The sequence below is a fragment of the Solanum lycopersicum genome, chromosome 11 (assembly GCF_036512215.1).
Source record: "Solanum lycopersicum chromosome 11, SLM_r2.1".
NCBI classification, from domain to species: domain Eukaryota; kingdom Viridiplantae; phylum Streptophyta; class Magnoliopsida; order Solanales; family Solanaceae; genus Solanum; species Solanum lycopersicum.
This window is the reverse complement of record NC_090810.1, coordinates 38,902,981-38,917,139: the sequence shown is the minus strand read 5'-3', so window position 1 is coordinate 38,917,139 and position 14,159 is coordinate 38,902,981. Positions and strand designations below refer to the sequence as shown.

Below are 14,159 nucleotides of genomic sequence, written 5' to 3'. Positions count from 1 at the left end.
GATTGGCATAAAAGTTGTTTATACCTGATTAACCAGGTTGCACATATGCAGGTGCTTGCTGAGAACCTAGGATGTCAGGTGACCTCACTCCCAACAAAATTCCTTGGAATGCCCCTTGGTGCTAAGAACAAAGATGTGGAAGTCTGGAATGAAGTACTGGAAAGATGTGAGAGGAAGATGTCAAGATGGAAAAGGCAATATCTATCCTTATGAGGCAGAATAACTCTTCTCAAATTAGTGATGGATGCATTTCCTACTTATATGATAAGCTTAATCAACAAATCAAGAAGAGTCTTCCCAGCGGGGGAATAAAGAGAAGCTTGGGTATAATCTTGTTAAATGGGATGAAGTGACACTCAACAAAATGCAGAGCGGTTTGGGTATAAAGAAGTTGAGTATGCAGAATGTCAGCTTGTTGAAGAAATGGCTATGGAGGTTCTGGAGTGAAGATCTGGGTTTGTGGAGGAGAGTCATATCACAAAAAATATGTCTGCAAAACAATTGGATCACTGAAGAAGCAAATGGTACCCTTGGATGCTTTGTCTGGAAGACAATCAGAAGACTGTGGCCATCCTTTATCCCCAATCTATCCTTTAGGATTGGTATTGGGGTGAAATCCACTTTCTGGAATGAACTCTGGTTAGGGGAAGAGAATTTGAAGATCACGTTCACAGATCTTTATATGTTGAGCCTACAACAGATGGACACTGTGGCACAGGTGTGGAGCCCTCAAGGTTCACAATTGATCTATAAGAGGGCTTTAAATGACTGGAAAGTTTATAGAGTATCAGAATTACTATACACTATATGCATTTCCAGGTGTCACTGAAGGTCATGATACTCCAATCTGGAAATGCACAAGAAAGGGATTTTTACTGTGAAGTCTTATTACTGGAGGTTAAATTCTAAACACACTATGGAAATGGAATGGCCTTGGAAACTAATTTGGAAAATCAGGATTCCTCACAAGGCCTCAGGTTTCACTTGGTTGGCAATTAGGAAAGCATGTCTAACTCATGAAGTGTTACAAAGAAGAGGTATACAGATTTGCTCAAGGTGTTCATGTGTGCGGAAGAGGCAGAAGTTAACAGTCACTTATTCTTACACTGCTGAACAACTGTAAATCCGTGGGATATGTTCTTATGTATACTTGGAGTTAGGTAGGTAATGCCCAAGACTACATTAGACTTGCTGAGACAGTGGGAAGGAGTGGGCAGAAGAAGAAGATCCAAAGAGGACTGGTGGAAATGCATCCCAACCTGCATTTGGTGGACATTGTGGAAGGAAATAAATGAAATATCACATGATGGGAAACTTAACAGCATTTAAAAATCAAGATGAATAGCTTGAGCCTGCTGTAGTTTTGGTGTAAACGGGGTTAGGTGGGGGAGGTTGATAGTTTAGTGGATTTTCTAGCTCAATTGTAAAGCTTTTGCCTTGTTTTCGGTTTTTGAAATTACCCCCTGTGGGCTGTAAATCCCACCTCATCAGGCTTTGCTGTTGAGTTTTGATGTGAATATAAAGTTACCTTTATTAAATCCTCATTGAAAATCAAGTTTGTATTTTGAAGTTGACTTATAAGGGCACAATTGTTATCTGCTTATAATTTTACGTGACTTATGCTTGGTGTGTTTGGTATGAAGGAAAACATTTTCCATGAATAATGTTATCCTAGAAATGTTTTGTTGGAAAATAAGTAGGGTTCTCATTTTCTAGTGTTTGGTAAGTAAGCAAAAAATATTATCTTAAGAGCATTTATATGTAATCTAGCAAAACCTATGTGGGCAGAATGGGGTAGCGACTGGGGTTTCGGGTGGTGGTGGTGGGTAGGATGGTCAAGAGGTGCGAATTGGGGATGTTCGGAGGGTGGGGAGGAGACAATGAACTTAGAATGTCACCAGTCACTTACGGAACTTTTTCCCTACTTTCATTAGAGAAGTCCTTTTCCTCATTTTTAAGGAGCTTGCTTTTCTAGAGAAAATGTTTCCAAAAACATTTTGACCAACCAAACATAAGAAAATCGAAAAACAGTTTTTGGAAAATGTTTTCCTCCATACCAAACACACTCTAAAAAGCATTTTTTTTTTTGAGATTCTACAAAAGGGTTCGTGCAGGGAGATCACTATCTATACTTATTAAGCAATACAATATGAACAGTTCAACTTCACCGTGGGCATTGGTGGAGCTTTATCACGATAACCTGAGATGTTGGATGCTTGGATACTCAGGAAATACTGCACCTTCTGAACTGCTGGTTCCTTCTACAGCCTCAAACTAGCCCATCAACAGAACCTTACCCTTCTCCCTAAATCTTGATGCACAGGAGTCATCACTAGCATAATGTCTCAACATATAGCTCACTCATCACTTTTAAACTATTGAAAAGGTACTTGCACAGATAGCAAACTGATCCCTTTATAGAGCAAGTCTACAGAAAACAAAATTGGATAGCAGACAAGCTGGCAGAATATGGATGCAAAAAGATCAATGACAACTCCATCATTGTGTTTGAAGACCCTTCACTTTTTGTCAATGACGCACTGCAGGAAAATATCAATGGGAAAGAATATCTTCATGAAGGAATAGCCAACCCCAACCTTTTCCCCCTTGTAATGACTTTTCACAAAGTTGCCTCCCATATTCCCTTTTATACGGACTCGCATATGAGTCCCCCTTTTTTTTTTTATCACACAACATTCGATGTACTTTTTGGTAGTTTATTAATATAATAATCTTATAGTTTGGACCAAAAAAAGTAGGCCGATGCACTTACAGATTTCAGACCATGAAAACCTAGTTCACCTCACCCAAAAGTCAGCAAGTGGTAGACTACCAGTACTGGAAAAGATAGTGTTATGAAGTGAAGATCAGTGTAGGAAAATTATGGAGAGGTGGGGATTCGATATCGGAACAAGGCTACAGTAGTAACTGAATTTCGGAAGAAGTAACTAACGTTAGAAAGGAACGACTAGGATTTAATGGGAAGCAATGGTGAGGATGATGCCACGTAGATTGAAGGTGATTATATAATAGTGGTTAGAGGAGAGAGAAAGGTAACTAAAATTTGGAAAAGTCATGTTTTCTTCCTTTCTGCTTCTCTGTTTCTCTTCTTACCTTTTCTTTTCTCTGTACTTCTTCTCATTCTCATCTTTCTTCTTCGTTTCTCATTTACAGCTTCTCTATGGAGGTTATGAAGTTCTTAGTTGATAGTCAGTTACGTGTAATTGAGACTTACGATTATCAATAAAGTTGGTTTGGTTTTCTGTGATTTCCAATTCAAATCGTAAATTGAATTTGTGATCCTATTAAGGTCATAACAATTGGTATCAGAGCCTTCGAACCTGTGTGATGGCTGAGGGTACACGCTGGAAGATTATAGAGGATAAGCTAACAAGGCACGATAAAATGCTAGCCGATCTGCTAAATTCACAAGAGGAAGTACGTCATGCTCAAGCTGGAATTCAAGGAACATTGGATTTAATTTTGGAGAGATTGGGAGTGTTGGAGAGAGCTCAGGTGGTTCCGAATGTGGGAGCAAGTTTACTACCTATTCCAAATGTGGATAATCGCAATAGAGCTCAGTTGAATGCAGTAACGTTACCTAGGTGGGAGTTACCTATTTTTGCAGGTCAGGAACCGAAGGTGTGGATCCGAAAGTGTGATAGATTTTTTACACAGTACAGAGTGGGTAATGAACAGAGGGTAGAAATGGCTGCGTTGTATTTGACCGATGCAGCGGAAGTGTGGTATCAGTCAATGGTGTTAAGTGGAGGAATACCGAATTGGATTGAGTTTAAAGAGGATTTGATAAGTAGGTTTGGGGAAATTGTGGTGAGTGATGTGGTGGAAGAATTTAATAAATTGCAACAGATCGGAACTGTGGAAGAGTTTTTAGGACGATTTGAGGATCTAAAAGCTCAAATGCTTATACGAAATCCGGCTTTGAATGAAGCTCACTTCCTATCTAGTTTCATTGGAGCACTAAAAGAGGAGATCAGATTAGAGGTGAAAATGTTCAAATCGAGGACATTGAAGGAAGCTGTAGAGAAAGCAAGAATGAAGGAAATGGCAAATGAAGCTGGCCGACGGAGCAATAGAGTAGCAAACCGAGTGTTGCTGGCAGCTGTGCTGGAGTAGGAAAAACATCTACTGCAATGGTTAATCGGAATGGACGTTATCGGCTTACTCTTGAGACATACGAGTTTAGGAAGTCGAATCACTTGTGTTTCCGATGTGGAGAGAAATATGGGAGACACATTTGCAAAGTAAGGCAGTTGAATTATTTGACTGGTTCTGTTGAGGGGATAAAGAAGGTGATCAAGTTTCAGAATTGGATGACAATGAAGACATTACCATTGAAGGAGTAGTTGAACAAGAGGTACAACAGGCTGTTTGTTTAAATGCATTGACGGGCCATAATATGGGAGAAAATACAATTCTGGTGCGAGGAACTGTAAAGAAGAGACACTTGGCAATACTGATTGATTCGGGAAGCACTCATAGTTTCATCGACAAGCACACATTAGCTGCATCGGGTTACAAGCCCCAGCCTTGTTCGCCTGTACGAATAACAGTGGCGGATGGCAATTACGTAATGTGTAATTCTCATTGTAGAGGGTTTTCGTGGAAAATGCAGGAAAGGATTTTCATGGAAGATTTGCTCATTATTTCTTTGGGAGGCTGTGCTTTGGTGTTGGGAAACGACTGGATGAAGAAACATAATCCGACTAAGTTCGATCATGAGCGAAAGTGTGTGACAATAAGAAGGAAGGCTAATAAGTTGGTGCTGCCAGGAATAGCAGGAGAAGGAAGTTTATCTACTGGATCAATGCGAAAAATGTTGAAGAAAGGTCAAGCTATAGTTGCTCATCTTTTTATGATGAACATGATAAAAAACAGTGAAGATGAACTAATTGAAGAAGGACTGCAGGAAGTGTTAAATAAATATGAGGACATCTTTGCGGAACCAAAGTCTTTGCCACCGAAGAGATTGTTTGATCATACGATACCCCTCAAACCAGGAGTTGTACCTGTCAATTTGAGACCCTATCGGTATATTTTCCATCAAAAGATGAGTTGGAGAAGCAAGTAAAAGAGATGTTAAGCAGTGGAATCATATAGGCTAGTCAATCGCCTTATTCATCACCGGCATTGTTAGTAAAAAAGAAGGATGGTACCTGGAGGTTTTGTGTCGATTATAGAGGGTTAAATGACTTAACCATTAAGGACAAGTATCCAATACCAATTGTTGACGATTTGTTAGATGAACTGCATGGAGCGTCGATATTTTCTAAGGTGGATTTGAGAGCTGGGTATCATCAATTTAGGATGAAGATGGAAGATGTACACAAGACTGTATTTCGTACTCACATGGGCCATTATGAGTTTCGAGTAATGCCCTTCAGACTCACTAATGCCCCAGCAACATTTCAAGCCTTAATGAACCAGATTTTTCGTTCGTTTATCCGGCCAGAAGTTTGTCTTAGTATTTTTCGATGATATACTAATCTATAGCAGAAACAAGGCAGAACATTTACAACATCTGCAAGTGGTGTTTAATATTTTGAGAATGAATGTGTTGTTTCCAAAGAGATCTAAATGTTCTTTTGGTCAAGCTAAAGTGGAGTACTTAGGCCATGTTATTACTAAGGAAGGGGTGACTACTGGTCCTCATAAGATTCAAGCTATGGTGGATTGGCCTAGACCCAAGACTTTAGGGGCTCTAAGGGGGTTCCTTGGTTTAACCGGCTACTATCGAAAGTATGTACAGAATTATGGAACCATTAGCAGGCCACTCACTGATTTGTTAAAGAAAGAAGCCTTCAAGTGGAATAGTGAGGCCGAAAATGCATTTGAGAGTCTTAAAGAAAGCTATGACGACTACACCGGTGTTGGCTCTTCCAGATTATACTCAAGAATTTGTGGTGGAAACTGATGCGAGCCATGGGGGTATTGGGGCTGTGCTTATGCAACAAGGGAAGCCAATTGCGTTCTTTAGTAAAGTGTTGGCTCCTAAACATCGAGGTAAATTGATTTATGAAAAAGAGTATATGGCTCTACTTAATGCGGTGGACAAGTGCAGACATTATTTACAGTTTAAACACTTTGTTGTTAAGACTGATCATCACAGTTTGAAATACTTGTTAGAACAACGAGTGACTTCGGCTATACAACAGAAAGGTTTAACAAAATTGTTGGGTCTTGATTATGAGGTGCGTTACAAAAAGGGCGCCGAGAATAGAGTGGTTGATGCTCTATCTAGGCCACAAGAAGGATTGCAGGCAGACGAGATTTCGGAGGTAGGATTATTGATGGCTGTGAGTATGATCACGCCCATGTGGATTCAAGAAATTATGCACAACTATAGTGAGGATTCGTTTGTTCAAGAGTTAATGACCTTGTTATCAGTAGACACACACGGGCCTAGTTTGTGGCATAATGTTAATGGTGTTTAGAGGCGAAAAGGCAAGGTTTATGTGGGTTCTCAAGGGCCTTTACGGCAGCAGCTCATTTCCAATTTTCATGATACTCCTTTGGGTGGGCATTCGGGTCAGTTCGGTACTTTGAAGAGATTAACTCAATATTTCTATTGGCCTAAAATGAGGACTATGGTGAATGACTATGTGGCTCAGTGTGAGGTATGTCATCGTAACAAAGACGACAATGCAGCATATTCGGGTTTACTTCAACCCTTGCCGATTCCGAATCAAGCTTGGAGTCATGTTAGCATGGATTTTATTAGAGGGGTTACCAAAGTGTCAAAATAAAAGTGTGATCTTGGTGGTGGTTGATCGTTTTACCAAGTACGCTCATTTTATAGTTATGGCTCATCCCTTTACTGTTGTGACAGTGGCTGAATTGTTTTGGAAGCAAATCCACAGGTTACATGGAACTCCCGAGTGTATTGTATCTGATCGAGACAAAGTATTTTTGAGTAAATTCTGGCAGGAAATGTTTCGGCTATTAGGTGCACAGTTGCATTATAGTTCGGCCTATCATCCTCAGAGTGATGGCCAAACTGAGCGAGTCAATCGATGTTTGGAGAACTATCTTCGTTGTATGACTGCTAATCGACCTATTCAGTGGAAGAAATGGTTGTTTGCTGCAGAATGGTGGTATAACACCAACTTCCATACAGGCTTGCAATGCACTCCATTTGAAGCGTTGTATGGATATACTCCGCCTCAACTTTCGATCGGACCTCTTCTGGAAACAGTAGTACAGGCAGCAGAGGATGTAGTGATGCATGGACAACAGTTTCTTCAGTTACTAAAGGATAATCTCGCTACTGCCCAAGCTCGGATGAAATTTTTTGCAGATAAGAGAAGAAATGAGCGTGAGTTTGCAGTCGGCGATTGGCTTTATTTGAAACTTCAACCTTATAGGCAGACTTCATAAGCTTTGAGAAGAAATTTAAAACTTAGTTCTAAGTACTACGGTCCATATTTAATACTTGAGAAGGTGGGGTTAGTGGCTTACAAATTAGCTCTACCTATGCAGTCTAAGATTCACCCGGTATTTCATGTATCGTTGTTAAAAAAGAAGATGGGCGATCGAGTGGTGGTACAGTCAGAGTTGCCTTATACAAATGATACAGGGCAGTTCTTGGTGAAACCAGTGGCTATTTTGCAGCGACAAATGGTCAAATGTAACAATGTGGCAGTGGTGCGCGTACTAGTGCAATGGTCTAATCTTCCACCTGAGGATGCTACGTGGAAGGATTATGAATTTTTGCGCGCTAAGTTTCCCGGTTTTGACTCTATTCCTTGAGGTCAAGGATTCTTTGATGCGGTGGGGAATGTTATGAAGTGAAGATCAGTGTAGAAAAATTATGGAGAGGTGGGGATTCGATATCGGAACAAGGCTACAGTAGTAACTGAATTTCGGAAGAAGTAACTAACGTTAGAAAGGAACAGCTAGGATTTAATGGGAAGCAATGGTGAGGATGATGCCATGTGGATTGAAGGTGGTTATATAATAGTGGTTAGAGGAGAGAGAAAGGTAACTAAAATTTGGAAAAGTCACGTTTTCTTCCTTTCTGCTTCTCTGTTTCTCTTCTTACCTTTTCTTTTCTCTGTACTTCTTCTCGTTCTCATCTTTCTTCTTCGTTTCTCATTTACAGCTTTTCTACGGAGATTATGAAGTTCTTAGTTGATAGTTAGTTGCGTGTAATTGAGACTTCCGATTATCAATAAAGTTGGTTTGGTTTTCTGTGATTTCCAATTCAAATCGTAAATTGAATTTGTGATCCTATTAAGGTCATAACAGATAGATGCAAACTTAATGTTCCTGTTGATTTGTAAAATCTAAAGTATGATCAGATATGATTTTATAGGATTTAAATTGATCTTATAAAATCATATCTGATTTGCTATTGAATAGGTTAGAATATTAGATCAATAAAATCACCCCTTGATTCTCAAATCTGCCAGAATCAAGGGATCTGATAGCTCGTTAGTCAGTTTTCTACTATAAATATGTATCTCTATGGATGAATAAGATTGTACAATTTTGGCACCAAAACTTACAGTTCCGATACTCGCAAATTCATAATTAATATTTATTCAAGCATGTGGAAATATAACATATATATGTATTCTTAAACGATTGGTACCTGCAATGGTTTCATAACTTTAGACACTTGATCGTCAGATTTATCCACAACCTCTTGCGCTTGCAGCTCCATAGAATCTCGAATAAGTTGACTTAGAAAAGTTACATCATCAGACATGATACCAAACCCTTTTAGAAGTTTAGAGCCAAGCTGTAAACTTGTCTGCAGGAATATATAGGGCATGATCAGAATTCACATAAAGAAGAAGAGAAGAATTGCCATGGTTTTACCTCTGCACTTTCAAGAATGGCATCTGTTGCTCCTACTTTCTTCAGATGTAATAGATGCATCACATCCTGAGCTCGTGCATATATTGGTACCTGTAATTGAAAATCAAGAAATAGCAAAAGGTCAAACTGATAGACCCTGAACCTGACAATATGATGAGTCATAAGAATCCAGATGTATTTAATGTATCCAACACCAGCTATGCACAAGAATGGTTACAGCTTTTTACTTTTCTGACATGTTAACTTTTTTTATCCATTTTGAATTGGATTATCCTCGCTTTAATTTGTAAAATTTAACCTTTCCTCTAAATTTTCCATTGCAGCCCGATATACACAAGGAGGGAGGGCGGAAGTACCGCTGGGAAGGCTAGTCGAATTCTCTGGACAGCTTCTGTGGTCCTTTCTTTTCCTCTGTACATGACCATAACTGCTTTCGGAGAAGATATTCCAGCAGACTGCAGCACTGCAGGACGTGAACCATCACCATAGATAACAGGAAAACCAAGTTTTGTAGAAGCCTGTTGCAGTGACATGGGCAAAATATCACTAACCAGTTCACAAGAACACACTGTTGTAATAGCACACAACTTAATCTATGATATATAGTAACCTTTACAACAGAAGGATCTAGATCAAAAGCAACGTATTGCAACTCCTCCCCGTCACTCGAAGCTAGTGGTGTTGATAATAAATTGGCAAGGACCTGTGTGAAGATGGAAAAACAAATTATCAGAAAAATAAAGCAGGGGTTCTTCCTACTAACAGTGATCCCACAATTGCATTACCTGACCCATTTGGCCAAATCCAAGGATGACTACTGGTTCACTCAGATCAAAGTTTTCCATTTCAGCAGTTCTCTGAGATGATCATGAATTACATTAGTAGTTATAAGAACAATAACTTCTGATTCATGTTGGTCAGAGACTCCAAGAGTTCGAGGACCTGAGATAATAACTCTTCTCTATTTCAAATCACCTTAAGAGAAAGAGACAACAAAGCATCTTTTTTATCCTTAACAGATGAGGCAATCAAATATCATACTAGGCTATATGTGACACAGGAATACGAAGTTTCGTCCTACATGTTTACTGAAACTAAAATACAGCTTATTCGCTGCTACAGCAATCTCAATGTGCATATGTGAAATTTCATGATTCAGAGAGATGAAGCAATGAGATAAAATTCAAAGAGAGAGAGAGAGAGAGATTGCTCATGGATAAATCAATTTCATTACATACACTCATATCCCAGGGACTAGTAAAAGACTTACATCCTCATTGTCAAACTTCTCGCCAACAAACTCAGAAGCTCTTCGTCCAATTTCATTGAGTAATGGAGTCAGTGCCATAGACAGTACAACAACAATGATAAGCAGTTTATTCAACTCGAGGGGAAGCACTCCAAGCCTACAGTAAAATGGTTGTGTTTATCAGTTGAAGAAAATTATTCTATTTCACACAACTTCAGATGAAACTCACCTATTCGCTAAAGAAAAGACAACAAATCCAAATTCTCCTCCTTGAGAAAGAAGAAATCCAATTCTCACACTCTCCTGAAGGGATAGTCCGACTCGGGGACCTATTGCCGTTATGATCAATGTCTTGATAACAATCAGGCCAGCCAAGAGAGAAAGCACATTTGGCCACTCCCGGAATAGAAGCTGGCATGAGGTTAAAAATTATATGCAATTAGAGGAAGGGTTAAAGACCCAAAAAAGTGCATCCTGTAGTACATAATGAAGGTCATGCTTATGAGAAAATACCTGCATATCAATAGAAGTTCCGGTAGTCACAAAAAATAAGCCAAGAAGTAATCCTCTGAATGGCCTTATATCAGCTTCAATCTGAGTACGGAAATTTGTTTCTGCAAGCAGAGCCCCAGCTAAAAATGCTCCAAGCTGCACCATGGGTAAATATCAAATGATGAACTCAACTGCTATCTGGGTCAATTGGTATTACTTTTTTCAAAAGGGTATCTGACCGTGTCACTAAAGCCCAACTTCTGTGTTAATAGTGATGTTCCTGCAACAGTCAAAAGACAAAGTGCAACAAAAGCTTCCGAACTTCTCGTTTCTGCAACAACCTATGACCGATAAAAATGATCTATTGTTTCAGTTGTAAAAATAGAAGTGTATTTATTCACTGTAACTATATTCTCCCCTGATTTACATGTTATTCTTGGCCAAAGACAAGGATGAGCACCTCAAAAACTCGCCTCCATATGTATTTCCCTCCAAAAGAAAGCAACCCCAGTCCACCTAAAGCCTTAAGACTTTCTTGTGCAAGCATTGGCCAAATACTTTCTTCTATCAGATTCTGCAGAGATTGAAGATAAAATAATTCTAATAACAGTCATAAACATATACAGCAGCAGGGATAGAGACAACAAATGGCATGTCCGTCAGCTTGATCCCACGTCTGTGTAAAATACAAGGGAAGTTACCAAATATACACCATCTGAGGAAATTTTGTCTAAGTTGGGAACTAAATTATCTAATAGAGACTCATTGATAACTCTTGCAATTTAACATATCATCCATGACGAGATGTTTTTACCTCTCATACATAACGGGAAAAAAATTATCTAAGTCGTTACCATAATGATGCTTAGAGACAAATTTTAAGAAGAATATTTTCCAACTAACTGCATTGAAGAAAATTTATAGACATTTGAAGTTTCCAAGATCCACGTACCTGGGTCTCCAGCACCGGTAGAATGACTAAAAGAGGAACAACAGCAATGTCCTGCATATATCAAGAACCACAGAACAAATGAGGATAGATTAATGGGCAACATGTTCCCTGGCTACTCAGACCATTGTCCTTGGATAGACTACAGAAAGGGGAAAAAAGCACTTTCACCATTCAAAAGTAAGTGAGGTACCTAACAGGATTTAAATGTCAAACTTGTAGACCTATTAGAACTATCAAAAGTTCTTGCTCCCTGTTTACTAGGTCTCCTTCCTTGTAGGGAGGATATTGAATATATTGTGACATCCAAGGCAGATTCATAATCATCAGTGCGGAACAAGGAGTTTGGAGGAGTAGTATTATCATCCCGAACTCTCACACAATGTGGGCTGGGTTGATGTTGCAAAAGAGATTATTTCACATAAAAGGCCAGACAACTACATGGTAACCAACCAGGGAGTTTTCAGAGACAGTCAAGCCAAAGGGGTTGTCGGAAGAAGACCTGGGGTGAAAAGCACTCACTAAATTATATGAGGACTCCAACACTACTCAACGGAGGTCAGAATCTCTTCAAAACTGTTTGGTAGGCAACTTTGTAGATCTTAGGAGAGAAATCCGAACATGCTCAGATATAACAAGATAGGTACAGAAAATTTGGGAAGTATCTGGAGGGTCAGTGTATTTAAAATGAATGATTCAAGTTCATATCTGAATTACCATCAGAGGAGGAAGCACAAAGAGTCAGAATGGATAATGGTGCTGGAAAATTTTGGCATTGTATTTTCGATGGCAGTTATTGAAGATAGCCTGTTTTTCGAAAAACATTTAGACAGGAATCAGTATGGATCAGATTACTAGGGATACCTTTATAATTGTGGTCTCAGGTCTGATAAGATGTTTAAAGAGATTGAGAAGAAGTACAGTGGGTGGTTAGAAACTGAGGAAAAAACACCTTTGAGGAATCAACTCCAATGGACTAGATTGAGAGTCGAAGATCCACCAGATTTTATGCGGTCATTGATAGAAGTGGAATTAGAGGATCTTCAAGATTCCTATATGGGTAGAAAGAACAGCAATAGTTTGCAGGAAAATGGCTGGAAGGAAATTCCGGCCATTGCAGTGCCGCCAACAATGTGATTTTCAGGTGGTATGATTTAAGTCTAAGGATCCTCTAGAGAAGATGAAAGACCACTGATAATGTGGTCCACTGGTCCTTTGGTGGGACAGACTGATAAGTTGCGGTTAGAGGAGAGCTTGGCGAATGGGGAAAACCCTATGGCTAAAGGAAGAATTACTGGGTTCAAAATCTAAATCTGATATGATCCCACCTTGGAAGAAACATTTATTTTAAGAAAGTAACAGTGTATTCACAAAAAATCATCATCAAAAGGATGATGAGGTGGGGCACTTACAACCCACAATGGGTATGAAACATCCTTCACAAAAACTAAAAAGCTTTACAATTTGCCTATGAAATCAGCTCGAGTTACTATGTCCCCCACCCTATTCTGTTTACACCAAAAAAACTAAAAGGCTTAGACATTTCATTTTGATATTCTGTCAGTTGAAGATTTTGCATTCAAAGACTGATTCAGTATATAGATCTTTGTAAAAGTTTATCATGGCCACCTTAATCTCTGCAGGGTCCTGAACTTCCTCACCCCCCTCCCCCACCACCAACCTAGCAATAGTATTTTATCTTCTGTGAGTTGTTTCTATTCAGTAGAAAAATTTTCGTATTGTTATCTCCTTGTTTCATAAAACTCTTGATTTCTTCCTCCAACTAGCCTCCTCATTCTTGGCCAGTACCTCCAATTCCACGAATATTGTTGCTCTTACCATCATTTCATCTTCAGTCAGGTCCCTGTTATCTTGAGTTCTATCAGTTTCAGCCAGCTCCTCTAACAAGTTGTTCCTCTTATTGGAAAACTCAAAGAGGGTTGTTTTACTCCAGACTTCGAGTTTTTGTTTCAACATCTTTAGCGTGATGCTAAATTTGTAATCTGGACAACCTTCCACTACAAATCCATTCCATCTCTATACCATATCATTGAAGCCTTCCACATTGAGCCACCAATTTTCAAACTTAAAGTAAGAAATTTTATGCTCCCAGTTCCCATATTCAAACATAATCGGGCTATGATCAAAAGTCACTCTAGGTAGTATCTTATGGTTGATATTTTTAAAAACTTCCTCTCAATCCATTAAATAGAAAAATCTATCTAATTTGGCGGCACTTTGGTACTTGATTCCCCTGAACCATGTGAAATTCCTCCCATCCATGTGGGGGTCATGAAGCTCTAGATCTTCTATCCACTTAGAGAATCAGACATAACATTTGTGATCCTATTGCATCTTCTTCTTTCGCTTATGTATCTATATTATTAAAAGTCCCCATAGGAAATCCAGGGACCCTCATATGGTTTCTTCATTGGTGCAATTTCTTCACAACATTCTAACTTTTCACCTCTGGTATGGGGTACATAAACCCCAGTGAGATACCAAGTAAAAGAGTTTTGCACCGAGAAGAAATTGTATGTAATAGAGTATTTCCCTACGACCATCATGGTACCAACCCAAATTCTGTCATCCCACATAACCAAAATCCCCCCATGCTACCATCAG

General features: G+C 39.2%; 1 protein-coding gene across 2 annotated transcripts in view; it reads right to left on the bottom strand.

Annotated features, from left to right (window-relative positions):
* The window catches only part of LOC101265888 (K(+) efflux antiporter 3, chloroplastic), a 52,680-nt gene that overhangs the window by 6,230 nt on the left and 32,291 nt on the right, over positions 1-14,159 (bottom strand). For both annotated transcript variants that reach the window (XM_069291599.1, XM_069291600.1), the window contains exons 8-18: positions 11,538-11,588; positions 11,046-11,159; positions 10,825-10,926; positions 10,607-10,741; positions 10,323-10,504; positions 10,115-10,250; positions 9,630-9,701; positions 9,455-9,547; positions 9,201-9,362; positions 8,845-8,934; positions 8,615-8,776 (exon numbers count right to left, since the gene is read on the bottom strand). In XM_069291599.1, the coding sequence (XP_069147700.1) occupies positions 8,615-8,776; positions 8,845-8,934; positions 9,201-9,362; positions 9,455-9,547; positions 9,630-9,701; positions 10,115-10,250; positions 10,323-10,504; positions 10,607-10,741; positions 10,825-10,926; positions 11,046-11,159; positions 11,538-11,588 (1,299 nt within the window). The remainder of the gene's footprint in view (positions 1-8,614; positions 8,777-8,844; positions 8,935-9,200; positions 9,363-9,454; positions 9,548-9,629; positions 9,702-10,114; positions 10,251-10,322; positions 10,505-10,606; positions 10,742-10,824; positions 10,927-11,045; positions 11,160-11,537; positions 11,589-14,159) is intronic.